Source organism: Pteropus medius, unplaced genomic scaffold (assembly GCF_902729225.1).
Source record: "Pteropus medius unplaced genomic scaffold, Ma_sr-lr_union100, whole genome shotgun sequence".
Classification (NCBI taxonomy): Eukaryota; Metazoa; Chordata; class Mammalia; order Chiroptera; family Pteropodidae; genus Pteropus; species Pteropus medius.
Window position 1 is genome coordinate 3,455,327 of NW_024355523.1, and position 24,986 is coordinate 3,480,312.

Genomic DNA, 24,986 nt, shown 5'->3' on the forward strand with positions numbered 1-24,986 from the left:
TGTCTTTTAATGCTCTTTCAACTTCTCTGCTTCTTTGTATTTGCTGTTTCTTCTGTATGAATATTCTTCCCTCAGGTATTCACACGAACTACTCCCTCACTTTGGTTCAGAATATACAGAAACATCACCTCCACAGAGACCTTCTTTCAACACTCTACTGAAAATACTACCCTTTCTCCTTCTATTTTGCATTATTCTCTACAAAAATATTTTCTATTTTAGAATATATTATCTATGTTATATAATCTTTTATATCCTGTTTTTGTTCATATTCTGTGTTATCCACTGGAAAAATAAGCTTCTTGAGGGGAGGAACTATGACTCGATCACTCCTCTATACACAACACTTAGCATGGTACCTAGTACAAATTAGGTGTTCAATAAACAATTGTTGGATTAATAAATGACTTGCAATTTTCAACAAGATTTATCTTGTGTATAAACCTGAACAGATTATGATAAGATTACTAAAACTATATTTAATTCAGACTTGCACATAAAGTGGTCTGTCACATTTCTGAGGAAATTTTCATAAAAACATGTCCTTCTTTCTGCACTGAATTTCCAGATCCTAGGAGATTTCGAGTATTTCCTCCAAAACAGAGAAGTAAAATGATCCTAATGGGCTAAATTTAAGATCTCACACAATTCTTGGTGATGGGAAAGAAGAATGGCCGTTTCTATTTGAACCTTTGTTTTACCCCTCCCCTAACAAATACACACACAGATACCTTGATTACCTTTATTCTAGTTTTCACTAAGTAAAATTTTTTCTAGGTAATATATTCACATAGTTTTAAAAAAAGTTTGAAAAGGTACAGTAGAAAGCCTCCCTCCTGTCCCTCAGATACCTAGTTCGAACTCCTACCATCCAAAAGTAAACACTAGTACAATAAAGCAGGAATGGGCACAATTTTTCTGTAAAGGGCCAGACAGTAAATATTTCAACGAAGAATGCTATTTGAAACAAAAATTTATACTACCAATAACAATATATTAATATATATTTTCATACAAATATAAAGTATAAATATAAAATTTTCATATAAATAGACAAGATTATTCCAAAATATCTTCTCTATAATCTATTACTCCAAATATACTCCCTACGGCATAATTATGAAGAACTGGAGGAACATTAAGACAAAATGAACTGGTAACCTAACTAGCAGCATGCTGTCAACATTAAACTCTGACCCAAAACTTTCCCTTAAATGATCGATTAAATATATAATTAACATCTTTATGGAATTCATTTAAACAACTAAACCAGAGTCTATATTTAAAAACTAAGTAAGAGGGTAGACGGGGAAGGGGGAGGTAGATGGTAAAAGGGGTCAAATATGTGGTGACAGAAAGAAATCTAACTATGGGAGGTGAACACACAATGTAAATATATATATGCCTTATTGTTAAAATATACAGCTAAAACTTTCGGATTTTGTTAATCAATGTCATCATAAAAAATTAAAATAAAATTTTAAAAATAAATAAAAATTAAAAAAATAACTAAATCCTAAATGTATATTTCCCAATTAAATCAATTCCAAAATGAATGTTCCTAATATGTCTTACATAAATCAAGATTAGAAAGAACTAGTTCTGTCTGAAAAGTAGATCATTGCTAAATTGAAAAACTAGCTTCTCAAAATTCAAAGGGATCCTAGGAATATATCTTACCTTAGATGCCATTCTCATAAAAAGTTTGTTTTGATTTTCTGCTGTTCCCATCTTTTCATTCTTGACTAAATCATTTAGGCTTAGATTATCATCATCATGAAAGTATCGAACCCTTTCTTTTTCCTCATGGGTTGAAGCCTATGACAAAAAGAACATTATTAATTTAATAAAGATATGAGTCTTTAAAGTATTTTAATAAATTACATATGAATCTAATATTAAATGAAAAATCCCCTTATGTATTATGATCTTCCAGTTTATCCCTATCCTATCTGCTTCCACATATAAGAATTTCAATTAGAATAACACTCCCTACTTTTGCCCCTTTATTTTCCTCTTCCCCGGGGATAGAGACAGGATATTATCTGATTTTTAAGTTTGGAGGAAAAGGCAGAATCGTTTTATCTCTTCTTCTCTCTTCTCTTCTCCTCACTGTAGTAAAAATTCCCTACTCCTGTGGAGGGAAGTATGTGGTTATCCATAGATCAAGAAAGCATATTGAAAACAGGTAAAGTATTAGCAAACCCACTCCGAACAGCTCTATCAGAAATAGAGTTGATATTCTGATTCTTAGCTAAATCAGTCCTGGGTTTTCCTATCAGTTGGTTCCATACCTCCAAGGGGAAAGGGAAAGTGCTCTTTATTTCCTCCCAAATCAAATCTCTCCCACACTGTTCTCACATTCGCTTATACAAGTAAAACCTGCTCTTCAACTTCTTTGAGATCTTTGGAACCACTTGTCCGATATTTTCTCCAACATTACTATTCCTGTCTTCACTAGCTCACATCTCATATTCCTTGATTTCAAAGACTCTCTGGCTCCAGACCCTTAATTCCTGGCCCTCTTATCCTTTCATAATAGTCGAAAAGCAAACCTCAGTCTTGAATGAAGGTGTCTGCTCTCTTTACTCCCAGAGCTAGACTGCTTGGTAGCAACTCAGAAAGATCCCATGATACCAACTGACAATGCATCTATGGATCCCTAGCCAGTTCTGTCATTTCACACAATTCAAACCTTTACTATTCTCCTGCCACTTTGTCCCTCCAAATCCCTAATTCCACCCATTTCATTAGAAGAGGTATCTATCTCATTTCTATTTGCTGAATAAGTTAATTACTATCTCTAGCAGCATAGGTACTCAACAAGCAAATGATAAATATTTGACAGAAAAATTCTGAATGAACAAATCTTTTATGGACCCAATTACCACTTGTACGACATTTCAAATTTAAAACAAAACGCCTAACTTGGGAAAACTGAATACACTGTTTTTGTCATCTCAAGAGCCTCAAGGTACTGCTAAAAACTAATTGTAGAGCTAGAAGATGAAAAAGAGTACTAGGTTTATAAAGAATCATAGCAACTACATAATTAAGACATTATATACATACATACTCCATCACTAGGTCTCAAATTGGCTAACAGAGATAACAGGTCTGGGAGAGCTATGGTAAGTATATGAAAAGAAATGTACATTAAAATTAAAACTGCCTTAAACATTTAATGTCTACATTAAATGTTTAATATGATAACGTAATTTACTACTTTCTAATATTTGTATTAACAAATATTTACTAACCTGTAATAACATAATTTACTACCTTCTAATATTTGTATTATACAGAGATTTCAGAAAATATTTTAAAGTAATCTGTTGCAAAGAAAGCCCCAAGGGGACAAAAGGAATTCTGAATAAACAAAGACATATGTTGAATGTACCATCTGTCTCTTCCTTCTTCCTCCCTTAGATTCCAGAGGTTTCCCTGGCGTGTTCACAGGCCATACTCTTCCAGACTGATCTGTCCTGAAAAGAATCACTTCTTGCTGATCTTCATTCTATAGGAAGATTTGGAAATAACTTTTGAAATTATTGTGAAGTGTGTTGAACACTTATATTTAATAACAAGAAAAAAATAAAAATGATTCTAGCTTTCATATAATATTATGGATTATCTTAAGTACTCTCGACTTTCATTACCCACTATAAAGTAAAACGACCACAATCTTTTCATGGAAAAGGTAGGAAAAAATATCCAGTTTATTTTACTGTTGTTTTTTCTAAAGCAATCATAGAAGCAAACTTCAAATGAAGTTTCATTTAGACAATATTAAAAGACGACAAAGAATCAATATTCAAAGACATAAGACTATCCATCACCTACGTAGTCCGTGTTTCTTTAATTTCAAAAGATCTTACTAAGATTTGATTTTAAGAAATAAAGCAATTAAATGACAAAACAAATTTGTTAAATTAGCCACTCCACACACATGATACTCCACACGATTTCTATTTTTTTCCATTAACAGTCTTGAAATGCTTTTCACATCTCTGAATCTTTGGAAGAAGTTATATCCCACATACTTTTTCAATCCATATCTTTTTTCTACAAATTTTTAGCCAAATACATACACACCCAGTACAGTATAAAATAAGAATAAACTTTATACTATGATGAAAATAGAATGTTATTAGAAAGGTTCTATTCTAATGAAAAAAACATATAAATGAATATTAGATAACTACTTTATTAAAAATCAATTTGAAACAAGACCAAGCAAATTATTCACATTTCAATTTTCTTCTCAAATCAGAATCAATTATTAAAAATCAATTCCATTTAATAAAGATTTAGTTCCCCTGTTGAAATGGAATAAAAAATACTTATCAATTATTGATCTTATTTTCACACACAGTATTAAGTAGATGGTTAAGAATATCACTTCTTTTCTTCAAGTAATTAACATTAATTAATTGTCGTATTTTAAAGGGTACCTCAATTCACTCTCTTACTACATAAGAGAGATGGGCAAAACACTATAATCTGGCTTCTAAGTTTATCATATTGCTAAAGCTGATCTTCTAAGGATTTTCAAATTACTAAATTTAATAAATATTTATCAATTATCATCTTCCTTGATTTGAAAGTATTTGATTCTGTTTATTATATTCTCAGCCTAAAAGTCTTCTTTTTCCGATTTTAAATACTCTACTTTCCTGGTTCTGCTGCCTTACCTCTCTGACTCATTCATTCATTCATTCATTCAATATTTTTAAAAGTGCCTGCCTTACATAGTAACTAAAAGAAATATAGTCCCTGCCTTTGAGAAGCTTATAGCCCATTGAAAGAATTATTCTCTACATAAATTATCAGTATAAAGAAAGTCAATTTCACTTTCGCCTCCATTTTGAGCTACCCTTCAATGCTGATGATTCCAGGATTCCTTCATTTACATCCAGTCTGAAACTTAATTATCACTTGTACTGCCAAAATATTTGTTATGTTATACATAAATATAATTATGCTTTTCCTGGCTGAAAACCTGCAGAGACCCCATATCGTCTAGGAAATCAAGACCAAAGTGTGGCCCACAGGCTAGTGCCAATCTGAGAATTACCAGCCATGAAATATTTACCAGTCCATGATGAGTTAAGCATAAAAAATGAGCTTAAAAACAATCTTAAAGAGTAATCTTATGCTTGTTTAGTCTAAATAAAATTTGGACCTATATATTTTATATTTTATAACATATATTACATTTTTCCACATTTTTTGTAGTGTTTTACAAAACTATTGTCCATGATGCACTGGAAAATTAAAAAAAAAAACAAAAAACATTCTGATCCTACATCAATCTGACAAACACTGCATTAGACAGTGGAATAAAGACCAGGCATCTTAATACAGTATATGAGGCCTACAAATTCAAATACTAAGGCCCTCTTCAAATTCACTTTTTTTCTAGCTCTTCACACTTTTGTTAATTTACTGTGCATTTTGCTTCTAAATAATTTTAGGCATACTTATATTGCTAGACAGTATTCTTTTAAGTAACTACTTGTCCATTTACAATTATATGTCTTTGTCACTTTTCTAGGCCAAAGACCAAGCTATATACTACTTGGTATGTACTGGACCTGGCACAGTGTCAAAAAACAGTGGGTATTCAATAAATGCTTAATAAATGGAATTAACAAACTGGCGTCTCAGATTAACTATACTTCCTAAGCTAAACCACTATCCCTTCCACTTTCCTCTCCTCCCAGCTTTTCTACTTTCTGTTCCTCAGGCATGCCAATACAAAGGACAGCAAGTTCTCCCACTTTCAGAACCCAAGATAGAAATACTGAAAAAACTGGAAACACTGAGTAAGTTCTGTATTTGCTACTACATTAATTCAGAAGTTTGGGCTTATTTAAGAATGTATATCAGGGTCAACAAATTATGGCCCAAAGGCCAAAGAAAATAAAGCAAACCAAAAAAAAAAAAAAAAAAAAAGCAAATATTAATGTCAATTAAGTTTTTTACATAAAAGAAAGACAATCATAATATAATTTGGCTTAACAGTATCTATTTACAGAATCAAGAGATAACTTTGCTTAGAGAAGTAAAAGCCAGAAGCAGCAGCTGACAACTAAAAGGGGCTGGATCCAGTAAGGTCTGGAAAAGGCTCAAGCCATTGTTATTCTTTGATACAGGCCTTTTAGCACCATTTATATATAACACACTGATTAAAAAGAAAAGGAAAAAGCATACGTTGCTTTGATTCAAAGCTGGTATTAAAAATTCTAAGTGTTTGTTTGAAAGCCTTTTTCTAGCATTTTGGAAAGAAAGGAAAACTTCTACAAGATCTTATTTTCCCACCAACTGAGATTTTGCAAGTTTGTCATTATTGAAAGCCATATAGCATCTGTTTTCATTTTTATCTTTTAAATTTTCAAGAAATAAGCAGTTATTGTTCTTAGCATTTTCATGACTTTTGAACACTCTCTACTATATTTCTAATTACGTCCACAGAGAGCAGGTTGTTCACTACACACACAAGTACCTGACCAAGGCAGTGAGTAGATCAAACACCAAGCTACACTACATTACATTAACTGAGATGTTAATGTAATGTAGCTTAGTGTTTGGTCTACTCACTGCTAATTTTTAAATTTATACGAAGACATTCATAGGACTGCATCTGCTCAAAGGAGGCACCTTTATCTAATCTGATAAAGGCACCAGATGTCTCCTCTTTTCAATTTTCACTACTGTTTGTGTCTTCTTGCTATCCTGCATCCCCTCCTAGATCAGTCTTTCTAAAGGCTTACCTATTTTTTTTTTTCAAAGAATAAGCTTCTGCTTTTTTGATCACTTCCGCTTATTTTCAGTTTTCTATTTCAGTAATTTAAGCTTTTATCTAACCATCATACTTCATATCCACTTTTTAATATATTCTCTTTTTCTTTTCTCTTGTGTTGTTATTGGCCAATACCACCGGCAGCACAGTGTGATGGTACGGACGCTAGAGCCAGAACACCCAAGTTCCAATCCTGCCTCATTAGGTAACCTTGCAAGTTATTTAATCACCTCAATTCCCTCATTTGTAAAATAAAATAATAGGGTGTTTTCAGGACCAAATATATGTAAGGTATTCAGAACAATACCTAGATATAAAAGTGATCAAAAAAATATTAGCTCTAATTTTTATCTTTAATTCTTTCTTTCTTTGTCTGAGTTCTGCCTCAAATTTATCTCATTTCACCTTCAAATTTCCTAAAATTTTATTCTTTCTTCATATCTACCTATTGTTTCACTTGATTTTGTTTCATATCTTTTTCTTTTTTACAAATATTATTCTGTTCTTATAAGTGAAGCTACTAAACATACTTATTTTAAATCATTTTAAAGTTGTTCTACCATTTTAAATTTACTTACAGAGAGTATCTATTTCCCAATTATTTTTTACTGTCTTTCCTGGTATGCAAGCATATTTTAAGTAGGTTTATTTCCTTCTTTCCTGTCTCTCTGCCTACTCTGACCACTCGCTGATTGATAAGTTTTGACACTGTCTCCACTCAATCTATTAGGATTCCCAGTTCTTACAATATCACCCATGTGATATTGGGGATATTCTACATGGCTGAAAACCTATGTCTGCTTTCTCTACGCCTCCCATCATAAACAATTTCTTATGAGCTACAGCCTTAATTAAGAATCCAAAAGGCCTTTTCCACACTTATTTTACAGAAACCATCAAACTTGATTCAGGTAGAGAGAAGCTATGAAAGGGGATCTTTTAATTCCCATTATCTCGGATTTTCAATTCTCAGCCGCTCTGCCTATTTTTGAATTTGGATCCCTGCAAACTCCAGCTCCTTATTGTTTTATGTTTCTATTCAGTTTTCCATTCACACAAAAGTATTTATTTTTGAGCCATGTTACATCTCTTCCAATTTTTTCTTTTTATATTTTGGTTGCGATTGCTTTGTTTTTTGTACAGAGTGAAGGCCTCAAAGCATTAATGCACCTCTAATCATAGCACTCAAAATGTTGCTCAATAATTTCCCAAATTCTTTAGGTTGTAGACACCACTGTGCAAACTCTGTATCAATACTGAGGTTCAGAAAGATAAGAGATAAGCCAGATATAAACTGAAAATATATTCCATGACCACATCTTTTAAGTTACTCAAGCCATCCTGTCCATCCTGGAATTCTTCTAGAGCATGCTCTAGAATTAAAATGAAAGCACATATTTATTTTAGCCTCAGTTTTATTTCTTGTAATAGTAATAATGACCTGCCTAATGTCTCTCTCATAAAGCTGCGAATAAAATAGACATTAAATACATTAAACATGTATAAGCTTGAGAAAAATATTAGTGGAAAGGATCATCACTAAAAAAAAGTATGAGTAATATTTTAAGACTACAGTTCAATTCAGAATATCAAAAGCGGATTATTCGGAGACATGTTTAACCACTATCAATTTTAATTTTGTTAGGCAGATATTTTCTAGAGCCAATATAAAATCTGGTTCTAGCATAAAAAAACCAATTCCATTCTTTAGTCTCTTTTCCTTCTTTCATAACTGTTCCTTTCATAATCCTTACATATAAAGCTAGCTATGAGAATATAATTTATATCGTATTTCTAACCACATTCCTTTCGGCATATGCCAGGATGGAGAGGGAGGAGAGGAAAAGATTTAAAACATTTTTCAAGGTTGACTAACATTTTAGAATTTTTTCACATTAAAATAATAAAATTCTTTTAGATGTGAAAAAAGCTTTAGTTATTTGACAGTTATAATATAAATTTAAGGACATTATATTTCATACATTAACAGCAATGAAATCTAAAATCTGCTTCATGTTTTTCCTATTTTGACGATTTTTCCAGATAGAAATTAATACTGACATAATTTTATAAAATTCTAAAATATACCTAATTTTAACAATTCTGTATATAGGTATTATTAAGCCACATTTTACTAATGAGGATACTAAGAATCACATACAATAAATGATGAAGCTGCAGACCCAATTCTAGATCTTTGGCTTCAAAATCTCAGGCTATTTCTATCCCTATACGCTTTCCATTACATGCTATTTCTATTACTCCATGTCTCTAATAAAATGATTTAGTAAAAATTACATTTTAGTAAACCCTGTCACTTTTTGAAAGAAAAAGTAAGCTAACAATGCTCCTTTTACTGGTGATCTGTTTTTTAATTATGGAAAATTTCTTTCACGTAAATGAAAATTTGCCCACTTTCTGACAGAATGCTTGAGTATCTTATTAAGAACTCAACAACAAAACCAAATTTTAATTTTTGGTTTAATATATTTTATGAGACTCTCTGGTTTTGGGATGAAACTGCATAAATAGAGAAAAAAATGCAGACTTTTCATTATTTAATATTCTATTTCACTTAATTCTATTTAATCAATGAACTCATAACACTCAGAATTTCTTTTATATTATATAATCCAATGGCATAAATGTGTCTAAAAAGATGAACAAGATATGGCTCCAGTTGTTAAGGAATTCATAAATAAAATGGCAGAGAGAAAAAGGAGGAGGAAACAAGAGTTTATACAAATCTTCATTTGACTAGCAAGTAAGATAAAGTTAAACCAAGTAGTACTGGATCACAGGGATGGAGAAATGGAGCCATTCCTAGGTACAACTGAACTAGGTTTTCAGAAGCAAAGATGAACAGGTAAAAGAATTATAAGTAAAGAGAAAAACAGTGAACAAAAGCACAAAGATCCAGTAGTACATAAAGATTTCTAAGCAAAGGCACATTCGTGTCTTAGAAAATTTTAAAATTTATATTACATTTTTAAGTTCTCAATATTATTTTAATGGATCTTGTCTCAAGATAAATAACTTAGCTAAAGGAATAAAAAGAGACATAACCTGAGATTCTAACTCCCCAAATTCAGAGTTCTTTCAACTATACCACAAATGCATTTACATTAATTCTGGCAGTAGCTGAAAGGACACTTTGATGAGCAAAGGAATAGTGGCAAGTAGATCACTTGAAATATTACTGTAATACTCTAGGCAACAGATGATGAGGCACTGAACTAGGGCAGTGACTGAAGAAATTAAAAGGATAAGATATGTACAGGAGAGAAGGCAAGGTAAAACCATACTACTTGATGATAATTTGAACGCGCTGCCAGAAGTAGTTAAGGACTTCTACATGGTTTTTAATTCAAGAAAAATAGACAGATGATCATATGATTAAGAAAAGGGAAATTACATATAAAAGGGATGGTTTTATAAAAGCTGAACTTACAAAATACCCATAAAAGTCTAGTAGACAACCGAAAATACTAGTTTAGAGCTCAGCACAGAGTACAGAGCTAGAGTTACATATTTGAGATTCACATTCTCATAAAGATGTTAACTGAAATCATGAAACTAGGAGATATAGACAGGATGAAAATTGAGATTTGATCCTTGTCTACCTATCCAATCTCTTCTTCCTATGTTCTCACTCATTCTTTACTCTGTAACCATTCAAGACAACATACCATTTTTTAAACATCTCGCTCTCACCTTTGCACCGTTACCCAAGCTGCCCTGCCTGTATCATGCTTTCCTGCCAGAGGAGGATGGTAAAGTTCCTCAGGGAAAAGCAAGCTGATTTTTGTTTGTTTAAGGACAATGTCTCATAAGCATACTTGCAAGTAATGGGAAAGGGGCCAACAGAAAGAAACTAAAAGATTCCGTATAACTGGTAGAACTCGTTCCAAAGGGACAGAAAAGGAATGAAATTAGGAACCTTATAAAAACTTGGCCTTAAAGAGAATGCCGTTCCCATTGCCAAATGAGAGATGCAGAAAGATTAATTTTCAGGGAGCAGAGGCAGACATTAAAACATTCCTACCCATTCATTTCTGGTTGGTAGACATCCTTTGTAAATATTCAAACTTACAATCTCTATTTTCCAAATGAAGTAGGAAGCAAAGTACTAAAAGTAAAACAGGGAATCTGCACAGAATGGCAAAAGTTTTGAGTAACTGTTAAAAAAAGTAAAGGTTTTTTTTTTTTTTGGTGGGGGGGGCAAATTTACAGGAAAAAAACCATTCTGAATTTCTTCAGTATCCTTTCCTTAGATTTCAGAAATTATGTTAATGGGACACTGAATAAACTGATATGATTACAATTTCATTAAATGATAAATACTGTATACCATGGAAAAATGCTGATACAATGAGTAAAAAAGATTACAATTATGTAACATTATGCACATGTATACATATTTATAATAGACAGAGACTTGAGGGAAATACCAAAAAGCAAAGTGGATGTTTTTCTTCTGTTTTGCTTTATTATGTTAATTGTTCAAGAATATTTAACACATTATTAGGAAGGGAAAGAATGAAGGGGGGAATCTAGAGGGAAATACTTAAAATTGAATGACAGGATTTGGGGAGATTTTTATTTACTCCTTTATTTTTTTTTTTTTTTTGCATTTTCCAAATTCTACCAAAAAAATGTATATTTTACTTATAATTGGAAGTCTCCTAAGAATAAAAAAAGAAACATATACTTCAATTTATTTTTTCAAGCCCACATACAAAATCACTTTAATGGAAATTTTTCTATTACATGAGCATTTCAAGATAACTTAAATTTTTGTGTTTAGAGCTTATATAACTGTCAAATATAAAATTAATTTTTTCACGGTGGCCAGGACACGGAAGCAACCGAAGTGTCCTACAATAGATAACTGGATAAAGAAGCTATGGTACATATATACAATGGAATATTACTCAGCCATAAGATGAAATACTGCTATTTGTGACAACATGGATGGACCTAGAGATAACCATGCTAAGCGAAATAAACCAGACAGAAAAAGTTAAAAATCACATAATATCATTTATATGTAGGATATAAACCTAAAAGCAACAAACGAACAGGACAGCAAACAGAGACTCATGGAAATGGACAATAGACTAGTGGTTACCAGAAGGTCGGGGAGAGGGGAGGTAGGTGGGATAAAAGGGGTCAAATATGTGGTGACAGAAAGAAAGCTAATTATGGGAGGTGAACACACGATGCAATATATATATGCCTGACTGTTAAATTGTAGACCTGAAACTTACTGGATTTCGTTAAATAATGTCACTATAAAAAAAGTTAATTAAAAAAATATAAAAAGTTTAATTTAAAATTAATTTCAACATATAGGCAAGATTGCTGTTTTATATTTCAAACATCAGCTTATCAATCTAAGTCAAAGCAATTGCTCTAATAATTTTTATTTACTTTAAATAATTTTAAATTGCACACATATACTTAACCTTATTTCTTGCCACCAAATTAAAATTTAATTGAGACTCAGCTCATCTACACTTATTCAAAAAATGAAGATAAATGAACCCACAGAATTTTAAAGAGAAGAAGAAGAAATTTCTCTATATAAAGTGCTTAAAACAAATCTTGGCACATAGTATGCCCTCAAAAAATATCACCCATTACTATATAATTATAGCAGGAATGGTAGTACAATATACGTCAATTAATATCATTGTCTTGAAAAATAAAATCATACCTTGAAATTCAATGAAACAAATTTAGAAATAGAACTTAAGTAAAAAAATAAGATATTAAAAGAATTAAAAAGCAAATTGGTTTTCTCAAGGTAATAATTCTTTATTGAACATATTCCATAGTGTTCAGATGGCACAGATTTTTAAACTAATCCACATTTTATAACTTAATTTTTAGACTAAATTTAGTCTAAATTTAGTTTAAAATTTAGACTAAATTCAAAGAAACACGCATGGATGATTTACTTAGTATTTCTGAGTAGACAAGAACATGATAAATACCATCATTCTTTTCTGATTCATTGTGACATAATTTCAAGTGTTTTTCTTTTGTTTTGTTTTTGGGGTTTTCGGTGTTAAGTTTCACTCAACTAATTTTATTTTCTCTTCCTCATAAATCTTTATTAGTAACTGTCTACTACAATTATTCTGGTCAGAACCTGTTTGGTACCTGCATACTTATTATGCACTATAAAAATGAAAACTATATTTTCAGCTTTCCTAAAAACAAATTAAATTTGACTTCTTATAACTATCTTCAATAACTTGTTACACATTCTACAATATAGCTAAAGCAATTTTTGAATATGTAAAGATAAAATTTACTTTAGAGTTGATTTATTTCATTTCACTTAAAATGTTTTCTCCTTAAATTGCAAAAATACAGTAGAGATATGTAACATCATCCCTCCCTTCTCCTCAAAAAATCCTGGAAAGGGAACATGTAAGGATCAATCTCTTCAAGAAAATATGGAGCAAAATTTCACTTTTCTCTTAAATTTAATTAAAAAGCAGAGAAATAAATGAAATGTTGATGACAGCAGACTTAGTGAGAAAACAACTAATGAGCACTTGGGGGAACAGAAGCAAATTGGTGGAGCAGAAAGGCTGCTGCTAGTCATTCTTCCTTCTCCAAAGAAACCAACTATATGGCTTCAGTATCTGTTGCAGAGTCCTGGTTCAAAATTTGAGACAGTCCACAAAAAATTCATCTCAAAATTCAATCTAAAAAATATACAACCACAACTATCCAAATTAAAAGTTTCTCTAAATTATTACACTTGAGAGAATACTCTTCATAAAACAAAATTAAAAAAACTGTTCCAGAATGCATTAACAATTAAATATGGCCTATAGTCATATGAATGAGTGTTGTTTCCTATTCAATGACTGATGTCTGTGGGGCATCACTCACATCTAGGGTAATACTTAGCAGCCATGTTAAAGATTATTTCTGGGGTATAGAAATAAATCTTACAGATAACAGTCGTAAAGAGAATAGCTTTTTCCTTTGGCAAAGTTACAAAATGCTGATGAAACTCAAGAATAATGGCTATATTCTCAAGAATTCTTTGGATACCCAAATTGCACTGGGCCCTCTTCACTTCCCCCATATTTCTATACTGTTCCTTTGAAGTACTATCAAAATTATAATTGTTTATTTGTATAATTAATACTATTTATATGTTCTATTTCCAAAGAGAATGTTTTCCAAAGGAAAATATGATGTCTGAGTTAAGATCTAAAAGATGAATCGAAGGAACTAAGAAAAGAGTGGGAAAGAAGAATAATATTATAAACGAAGGAAAGACTTTGTGCAAAGGCACTGAGGCAGGAATAAAGCTACATCAGAGGTATAGATGATGATGATGATGAAGAGATAGTTATCTTAATGTAGTAGATAAGGAAAGCAAACAGTAGATTTAAAAAATATTTAGCAAGTAAAATTGATAAATTTGCACAGATACAAGATTATGTTACTATAAAATATGTTTGTATTTCTATATTATCTATAAAATCATTTTGCTTTAATTTAGCTTAAAATGTTTGCAAAAAATAAGCCCTCTAGTAATGCATAAGATACTATTATTTCTAATTGTAGAGCACAGAAATGAGGCATACTTTTGGGAGGGTAAAAAAACAGGCTGAAGTGTGTACAAAGTAGGTCCATCCATTGTACTGACCTATTCTGCTTGGCTGGGGAAGAAATCAGCTAAATGATTACAAGGAGAAAACATTTTTATGCACCTACTCTGTGTCAGGAAACACTATACTATCAAGTAAAGTGTACCTATCAGAATGTGATATGGTAAATAGTGACATAAATGCCAAGCTAATGTTTATTTTAGATTTAAAATATTTGATATGGAAAACTGAGAATGCAAATGACTTCTACAAAGAAGGAACTAAAAAGTATTTTTTGAAAGAAGATCGCTTGCTAAAAATGAAAAGCAAACCATCAACACTATAGATTTTTTAATTTTGTAATTAATTTTTTTCTGTTTTACTATGTTTATAGGGATCCACTGCATAGACTGGGATGCCAAAACAGAAAACCAGTCTAGGCGTACATATATCCTGCGAATCCCACAAATGGTAATACAGTGAACTTAAAAGATCTAAGAATTAGATTTAAAAGACAGTGTGTTAAGGCAATAATAAAGTATGGTCGAACTATTGGAAATACTTTAAGCACCAGTTAAGTACCTGACTTTCTGTCCAAAATGCCACAGGTGAGTTCATCTAGTTATTTAATTATTAGTTAATGTTCCTCTATGATCTTCTAAGCCCTTCAGTTAACTCCCCAATTTCTTTCAGGAGAATGTCCGAGGATTATAGAGCAGCCCGGGGATTATAATAATATATTTCCCTTCTTTCCCAGCAGTGTGAACTAAACTTTAAAGCTGCTCCACAATTATGCTGTGACTTTCATTATTTACTGCAAACAGCTGAATTTTCTGCCCTACTAGGAAAAAAAAAAGTGTAGAGATGAATTCCCTTAGATTAAATGTGTCCATGATGTAATTCCACTAAAGGATGATTAACCAGCAGAAGTTACAGAAGGGCAAATTAACATCTAATATATTAACTCAATGAATTTTATTACTCGGTGTCCAAGTACAAGTTAGATGGAGATGCTATATTTAAATTAGGAAGCTTACTCATAAGAAGGACAGACTAGAGGGTTTAGAAGTTCATGGATCATTTTTAAGATTTACGACAGAAAACTATAGGGCGGAAAATAAATAGAAGATACTTGTACAACAAATATTTCAAGTATTTCTTGGTTATCTACAATGTACCATTACCCTAGACACCAGATATGAACTAAGTATGATTTCATATATCACTAAGATATCAAAGAAATAGCCCTTGCCCTAAATATTAAATAGTTCACGCTCTAAAATGGAAGATAAATATGCAAATCAATATTTTGCCAAGTGCTTAGGGCTTTTCACCAAAGCCAAAATATTCAGCTCGTTGAACCAAGAGATTTACCTTGTTCATATAACCTAATATTATCCACTCTTTAAAAACATTAGCTAGCACAACTTAGTAAAAAGTCAGTTCCATAAACATACTTTATATACTATTGTCTAAGTCATTAATAATGTTAGATTGAAGAAAATTCTATGAAATTTGACTTCAGACATTCTCATCTCCTCTCATGCTAACATTAAATTGTATAAATTAATCTTTGAGAACAGTCCTTTAAAATTAGTTATAACCTCATTATAAACCTCTCAGCACTGTAATGCACCCAATTCAGCCCTTCAACTTTTTCTATCTACATTTACTCTCATGGTGACTTCACGCAGTATTGTAGATTTAAATACCATCTATATGTTAATAACTACCTAATTTCTATTTCCAGCCCAGGCTTCTCCCAACTCTCAACCATATATATCCACCTGCCTACTTGACATCTCTGTTTGTTCCATATCTAAAAGACATCCAAACTCAATATATCAAAAACAGAACTTCTAATTGTTGCCCAAAAAACCTACTCCTCCTCTTTCTACACATCTCAAATAATGGCCACTCTATTCTTCCAGTTTCTCAGGCTAAAAACTGTAGAATCCACTTTGCCATTTCTTTTTTACCTCTTACTCCTCTCCCATCTAAAACATCATAAAATTTCTGTCAGCTCTCCTTTCAAAACATATACAGAAAACATTTATACATATTCAAAATCTAATCACTTCTAACAATCTTCTCAGCTACTATCTTGGTCAAAGCCACTATCATTTCTTGTGTGTATTATTGCAAAAACTTAACTAGACTCTAACTTCCACCCTTATTCCCTTTCAATCTGTTCTTAACAAAAAGGCCAGGTTGATCTGTCAAAATGTATTTTCTGCTCAAAACCCTTTACAGCTTTCATCTCACCCAGAACAAAAGCCCACTTCCTTACTATGACTTTCAAGTTTAATATGAACTGGCCTCCCACAGTCTCCCCAACCTGGATCTCCTAATTCTCTCTCTCTCATTCATGCCACTCCAGCAACACTGGCCTCTCCGTGCTGTTATTCCTACACATAAGACATGTTCCCATATTTGCACCTTTAAAAATGTGTTCCTAATGACTGAAATGCTCTTCACTCAGATACACAGAGATTCACTGCTTTAATTTAAGTCTTTATATCAATGTCACTTTCTCAATGGAATTAGCCTGTGTACCCCAAGCAATCAGCATACCTGGCACTCAAGATCCTCACTACACTGCCATACAGGATGTATAACTTTCTACTATGCTGTAAAATTTATTATTTTTATTATTTATTGCCTCTCTCTCCCTTCCCAAATGAAACTCCAAGCAGGCAGGTGTTTTTATCTACTTTGTTCATTAACAGATGCATGAATGAATCGTGGAACAAAATAACTTGTTTTATATAAAATGGACGCCAAACTCAAGTCTCTCATTCTGTAGGTGTAGAATTTAAAAACCAGTTTGACTTGTATAAGGTCAAACAGTAAATGACAGAGTCCAGAACAAAACCAGGTCTCCCTGGCCTATGCTTTTTCCCATCAGGACACACTGGTGGAAAATAAGAGAATACATATGAAAATAACTTTTAAAAACAAGCATATATACACAAACATATCAATACAGTTATACATACATTTTATATTAAAATATTACCACTGCTAAAATAGCAGTATTACACAAAGCAATTATATACTTACAAAAAAAATTTTATTGCTTACCTCTATCCCAGATTTTTTTGATATCTGTGTTATAGTTTCTTTAAATTTATTTGCCTTTTCAAGTTGGGCTTTAAATTGTTCAGCTAATTCCTTCAAATAGAAAAACAAACAAAATAAGTGTGATATATATAGTTTAATTCCACGCTATCGACTATTTCAAACTCATACAATAGAAAGAAAAATGAATAGTGAACATCTATCTAGCCATCGCCTAAATTCAGTTACCAACTCAAAGTCTAGCATATCATTTTTTAACAAACTTATCTCAGTTACAAACTTCTCAAATATCTGTAGCATTTGTTTATGCTTTAAAAGATAATAATTACGAAGAGATATATTTTAGGAGAGTCTAGGAGATGGAGGAAATATATAACCTTAAGAATGGCACTTTTATAGTTCCTTAGATATTACCAAGTCTGATCCTCAAAATTTCAGTTATTTGTAAGAAGGGAGACATCACAAGACTTAAAATATTACCTTCTTTACTGCTGATAAATAATTTAGATAAAAATTCTGAAAACACTTCATTTTTACTTTAGTAAATCTATAGGAATTTATATGAAACAACTGACATACAAAGCAATAAATTACAAAGCAATAAATTAAATAAGTAGATTTATATGACAAGCAAAAAACAGCATTCTCCACTGCAGTGGTTCCATAAATACAGGAACATTTCTTTTAACATAAATTAACCTCCTAACTTGGTGACTTCTCTCACTATTTTAACCAATTCTTTTGTGCTTTTAAAATTCAAAGAGGGAGTGCACATATGCAAGATATGCCTTTTATTAGACATACAAACTAATAACAATAGACATACCTTGTTTGGCCAAGTGTGTAATATATATCAAAACAGAAGGCTACTTAAAGCTGATTTATATTTGAGTTTGAGATAAGTACATACATATGACCATGAGAGAATCTATTCTATCAAGACATGAAAAACTATCAGACTTTGCTGTTCTGCCATTTGCAATGCAACATATATTAGTATAAAAGGAATGTGACAATATAATACATACATACATATATACATAAATAGATGCAGCTCTTACCAAATCATCCCTGTTTTTATTCAATTCTGTGGTAAATCAGTCTTAATCACATTATTATAGAAATTAAATGAACTAACCTATACAAAACATCTCACACATTATCAGGCACGAATACATTGACTTAAAATTTGAATAAATGAATTAATCATCTTTTCTAGGATCTCATTTTTTAGGTTCCTATGTAAAGGAATTTAAGAAAGTAATACACATTCTTAATAATATATGACTAAAAAAGGGAAAGATGGCAGTGATATCTTTATCCCCCTCAAATATGCTTAATAAGTTAGAAATGCAAGAATAAAGCAAATAGTGGGAACATGTGATATCTTGCTCCTTGGCATATATCTTCAGTTTCACTCAAATAAACTCAAAAAATTTTCAAACAAATGAACGGAGGGGAGGGGAAGAGAGGAAAGGGGCAAGAAAGGGAGGGGAGGGAGGGAAAGGCAGGCAGGCAAGCAGCAAAGTAAAAAAATAAATTAAAAAACATTCGGTTCCCTAGGACCTTAAATATCAGAAATCTGACAGAGAAAGTGGATAATTTAAAAGCAGACAGACAGTACTGTTTTTAGAAGTGTTCGAGAATTACTTTAAAGAATCAATAAGCAGCAGTTATTGTCAAAGTATGCTATATCCACCTGTTAAGGAACCTCCAATATTACTCTTCATAAGTTAAATATTTAATTACTATTCTCCAAAAAAAAACAACATATAAGTCTTACCATATTTCCCATCATCTCTGCCTTGATAATCTTGGCTCCCAACTTGTTCTTTTCATCAACACTCAGGATGTGCATGGACTCATCCTCTGTACTACTTCTGTTTGAACAGGTAAGATTAAGAGCATATGAAATACAGGTACAGTGCAAGTAACAACATCAAGACTCAAATGTTACTTTAATTGACCTCAACAAAACATAAACACAAACAGATTATGATCCATATATATATACACACACACACACACACACACACACACATACGTGTGTGTGTGTGTATAATCTCAACGTTCCACTATAAATCAATAGTTTAAAAAACTGTTACAATGCCATGATAGCTTATAGCAGTTATAATATCTGACCAAAGTCCCAGTAACGATGGTAAAAATATATAAGCAAACTATTCTTCACTATTAAATAACCGCCCACGCATTCTAAAAAAGAAACAAATGAAAAATAAAATAAAAACACTATAATCAGGCCATTATTCTACATATCTGGCAAAATTTCTTCCTCATTCAATAGGATGTTATTGATAATCTAAAAAACTGTAACCAGAAAATGACATTTAACTGCATTCAAATAATAAAAACAATGATCCTGTGCTCTTTTGCAAAGTCAACAATTAGACTACATAAACCAATTTACAACAAAGATTATGTACCAAACCTGTACTATAGAAGCTTTGCAGAAGAAAAATTTCCAGATTCCTGACACATACAAAGTTGCCCTGGCTTACTCCCTTGAGGAAGATTCAAGACTGTAATGCAGGGAGGGTAAACCTAGGCATAGGTAAGAGTCCAAGTATTCTGAAGCATCTAGAGAAGAGAGAGCTTGCACAGTGAGAGAATACCAGAGAACTGCAGGCAGTTCTCCTGAAGTATTCAGCAAGAAGCTACCCAGTCAGGAAAAGAATCCAAAGGGTTAGAGAATAGTTTTCAGCACTCCTGGGAATAGTGCCTGGTCAGAGTAAGAAAAGTCATAATTCACAAAGCACTGGGTAGAGTATTAAGGGTCTTACTTCATTAGTAAGAAGTAATAAGCCCTAGACTAAATGCTGCCCTGGGCCCACCTAACAAATGTTAAAGCAAAAGTCAAAAAGATCAAGTGGTTTCCAATTAGCTTAACATGTCCCAGAACAAAGCTCAAGAATATTTATAGAAATGTAAAAATACCCAGCACTCAACAAATTAAAATTCCTAATATCTAGTATCCAATCGAAGATTACCAGACATACAAAGATAAAGAAAAATAAGACCCATAATTAAGAGAAAAAGCTATCCATCAAAATCAACCCAGAACTGACACTGATATAAGAAATAGCAGACAAAGGCACTAAAAGTTATTATAACTGTATTCCATATGTTCCAAAAGTTAGAAACAACTAAGATATTAAATAAGTTGAATTTCTACAGATGAAAATTACGATGTCTGAGATAAAAAATACACTGGATAGGATTGATGGAACATTAAACTACAACTGAAAATATTAGTGAACCTGAAGCATTAGAAACTATGCAAAATGAAACACACAGAAGAAAAGAAAAAAACTTTTAAAAAATAAAAAGAGCATCAGAGAGCTGTAGGATAACCTTAAATCCTTAATATTCATGTCATTGAGGAATGAGAAACAGAAGAAACAAAGGCTAAAATTTTCTAAATTTGTTGAAAACTAAAAACCTTACAGATCCAAGAAGCTCAAGGAAGCCTAAGTATAAAAAAACTACATGAAAAAAAATATACTAAAGCACATGATAATCAAATTGCTCAAAATTAGTGATAAAGAGAACATTTTTAAAGCAGGCATAGGAGGGGGAAAAAGACAAATTAATGCACATAGAAACAAGGTAAGTATGACAGCATATTTCTCATCAGAACAATACAAGCAAGAAGACAGCAGTAACATCTCTAAAGTACTTTAAAGTGTCAACCTAGGATTCTATGTCAAGTGAAAGTATCTTTCAAAAAAAAGTGAAATTAAGACTTTTTCAGGCATAAAAAAGCTGAAAAAAATGTTCGAGAGAAGCCTCCAGGCAGAAGAAAAATTATACCAGACTGAAATATGGATCAACACAAAAGGAAGAGCAACAGAGATGATGCCTACAAGGGTAAATATATAACACATTATCCTTTTTACTTAAATCTCCTTAACTATTTAACAAAACTAATGACAATATATGAAGGGTTTATAAAAAGTTTGAGTAAAAAGTACAACAACAGTAACAGAAAGGACAGGAGAAGAGAAATAGAAACAAACTATTGTAAAGTTCCTATGCCATAAAGGAGTGGCATAATGTCACTATTCAAAGCTAAAGAAACCACTAAAATAACATACATATATATATATACGTATATATATATATACATATATATATACGTATATATATATGTATATATATATGTGTGTGTGTTATTATATATATATGTTGATATATATATATATATATATATATATCAATAAGAGAAATAAAATAGAATCATAAAAATATTCAATTAATCCAAAAGAAGTCAAAGAGGAAAAAGAAAACAAAGGCCAGGACAAATAGAAACACATAACAAAATTACAGATTTGAACCTAATTATATCACATTATATACAAATGGTCTAAACACCTGAATTATAAGGCAGAAGTTCGGGCCAGAAGGGATTGGCGCGAAATAGTCAGTGATGAAAAAAGCAAGGACCTACAATGAAAATTACTCTACCCAGCAAGGCTATCATTTAGAATCAAAGGATAAAGAGCTTCCCAGACAAGAAAAAGCTAAAAGAGTTCATTGTAACCAAACTAGTATTATACAAAATGTTAAGAGACTTCTTTAAAAAGGAAAAAAAAAAAAAGATCAAAAATACAAATAAAATGGTAATAACTACATGTCTATCAAAAATTACTTTAAATGTAAATGTATTAAATACACCAATCAAAAGACATAAGATGGCTGAATAAATAAGAAAACAAGATCTATACATATACTGCTTACGAGACCCATTCAGATTGAAAGATACACACAGACCGAAAGTAAAGAGTAGAAAAAGATACTTCATGCAAATGGAACGAAAAAAAGCTGGGGTAGCAATACTTATATCAGATAAAATTGACTTTAAAACAAAGGCTATAACAAGAGACAAAGAAGGACCCAACAATTTCACTTTTGGGTGTTTATCCAAAGAAACCCAAAACACTAATTTGAAAAGACATATGCATTCCTATGTTCATTGCAGCATTATTTACAGTAGCCAAGACACAGAAGCAACCTAAGTGTCCATCAATAGATGAATAGATAAAGATGTGGTATATAGGTACAATGGAGTATTACTCGGCTATAAAAAAAAAAGTGAAATCTTGCCATTCGTGACAACCTGGATAGACCTATAGGGTATTATCCTAAGTGAAGTAAGTCTGATAGAAAAAGACTAATACCATATGTTTCACTTATATGTGGAATCTAAAAAACAAACAAACAAATGCACAGATATAGAGAACAAACTGATGATTGCCAGATGGGAGGGGATTTGGGGGATAACTGAAAAAGGGGAAGGGATTAAGTAGTACACATTGGTAGTTACAAAAGAGTCATGGAAATGTAAAGTATAGCATTGGGAATATAGTCAATAATATCATAATAACTATTTATGGTGTCAGATGGGTACTAGACTCATCAGGGTGATCGCTTTGTAAGTTATATAAATGTCTAATTATTATACTGTACATCTGAAACTAATATAATATTGAATGTCAATGGTAATTGAATAAATTATTTTTTAAAAAGCAAAAATTGTCAGATGGATAAGAAAGCACAACTCAACTACAAGAAATGCACTATAAATAAAAATACATAAGTGTGTTAAACATAAAAAAATAGGGAAAAATGTATCATATTAATACATTTTAATACTAGTCAAAAGAAAGCTGAAGTGGCTTCTTTAATATCAAATTAGATTGCAGAGTAAAAAACATCACCAGGGACAAAGTCATTTCATATGAAAAAAAGGTAAATCTATAAAGAGTACAGAAGAATTTCTTAATATATACGCATCTAATAACAGAACTTCAAAATACTGACAAAACTGCCAAGAGAAACAGACAATCTGCAACTACAGTTGCAGATTTCAAGATCCTACTCTCAATACTTAATCGAATATGTAAACAGAAAATCAGCAAGGGTATGAAAAACCTGAATAACACTATCAACTAACATGACCTAATGGACATTCATAAAATACTCCACCCAACAGAATATGCATTCTTTCCAAGCATATATGAAACATTTACCATGATAAACCATATTCTGAGCCATAAAACAGGTTTCAATAATTTAAAAAAATTCAAGTCATATAAATTATGTTCTCTGACCACAATTAAATTAAAAATCATAAAGATCTCTGGAAAATCCTCAACTACTTGGAAACTAAAAAGCACACCTGTAAATAACCCATGGATCAAGAACAAAATCAAAGAGGAATTTAAAAGTGTTTTGAACTGTATAGAAATATAAACACAACAATATCAGAATTTGTGGGATGCTGCTAAAGCATTACTCGGGGAAATTTATAGCACTAAATGCTTTCATTGGAAAAGGAGATCTCAATTCAATAATCTCGGTTTACAACTAAGAAAACAGAAAAAGAACAAATTAAACCCAAAGCAAGCAGGAATAAGAAAAAGTAAAAATAAAAGTAGAAATAAAGTAAATAAAAAACAGAAAAACAATAAAGAAATTCAATGAAACCAAAAGCAGTTAATACAATCAATGAAACTGATAAACCTCTACCATGAACAATCAGGAAAAGATAAAAATTACCAATGAAGAAATGAGAGAAGCAAAATCACTACACATTCTAAGCACCCTACAAAAAGAGACGGCAAATAAGCACATGAGGAGATGCTCAACAAAAGTAGTCATTAGAGGAATGCAAATTAAAACCATGAGATACTGCTATACATCCACTAGAACAGTTAAAATTAAAAAGGCTGACCATTCCAAGTTTCTGCAAGGAAGTGAAGCAATTGAATCGCATACTATTCACGGTAATGTAAAATGATATAACCACTTGGTTACCATATGATCTAGCCATTCTTCTAGATATTTACCCAAGAGAAAAGAAAGCATATATACATACAAAGACTTGTACATAAGTGTTCAAGGAAGCTTTTATTTCTAATAGTCGAAAACTGGAAACAGTCTAAATATCCACACACAGATGAATAGGAAAACGAATTGTGGTATCTTTTACCAATGCCATCCTACCCATGAATAAAAGGAAGTGAACTATTGCTACATGCAACGTGGATGAAGCTCAAAATAATTACACTGAGTGGAAGATGCTAGCAAAAAGTGTGTGATGGATGATCCCATTTATATGACTAGAAAATGCAAAAAAGTCTATAATGAAAGAAAGATAATGAATGGTTGTCTATGGGAGATGGCAGGGCCTGCCAAAGGTGAAAGAGAGGGATTATGAAAAGATACCAGGAAATTTTGGGGGTAATGGTTTTGTTAGAATATACATATTTCAAAATTTACCAAAGTGTGCACTTGATATATATATATACATAGTTTATTATATCAATTATAGCTCAAAGTTGTTTTTAAAACCCCTGAGTAATAAAAAAAAATTTTAAGCAGAAAATCTGTCATAATCTCAAATATAAAGTATGTATCTGTACTACTAGTTTTCCTGAATGCCTACATTTCATCAT

The 24,986-nt window shown here is 31.6% G+C and overlaps 1 protein-coding gene across 6 annotated transcripts in view; it reads right to left on the minus strand.

The window, feature by feature from the left end:
* CWF19L2 (CWF19 like cell cycle control factor 2) overlaps nt 1-24,986 on the minus strand; it is a 92,439-nt gene that overhangs the window by 39,074 nt on the left and 28,379 nt on the right. For all 6 annotated transcript variants that reach the window (XM_039858759.1, XM_039858760.1, XM_039858762.1 and 3 more), the window contains exons 9-12: nt 19,292-19,388; nt 17,512-17,601; nt 3,401-3,517; nt 1,681-1,818 (exon numbers count right to left, since the gene is read on the minus strand). In XM_039858759.1, coding sequence (XP_039714693.1) covers nt 1,681-1,818; nt 3,401-3,517; nt 17,512-17,601; nt 19,292-19,388 — 442 coding nt within the window. The remainder of the gene's footprint in view (nt 1-1,680; nt 1,819-3,400; nt 3,518-17,511; nt 17,602-19,291; nt 19,389-24,986) is intronic.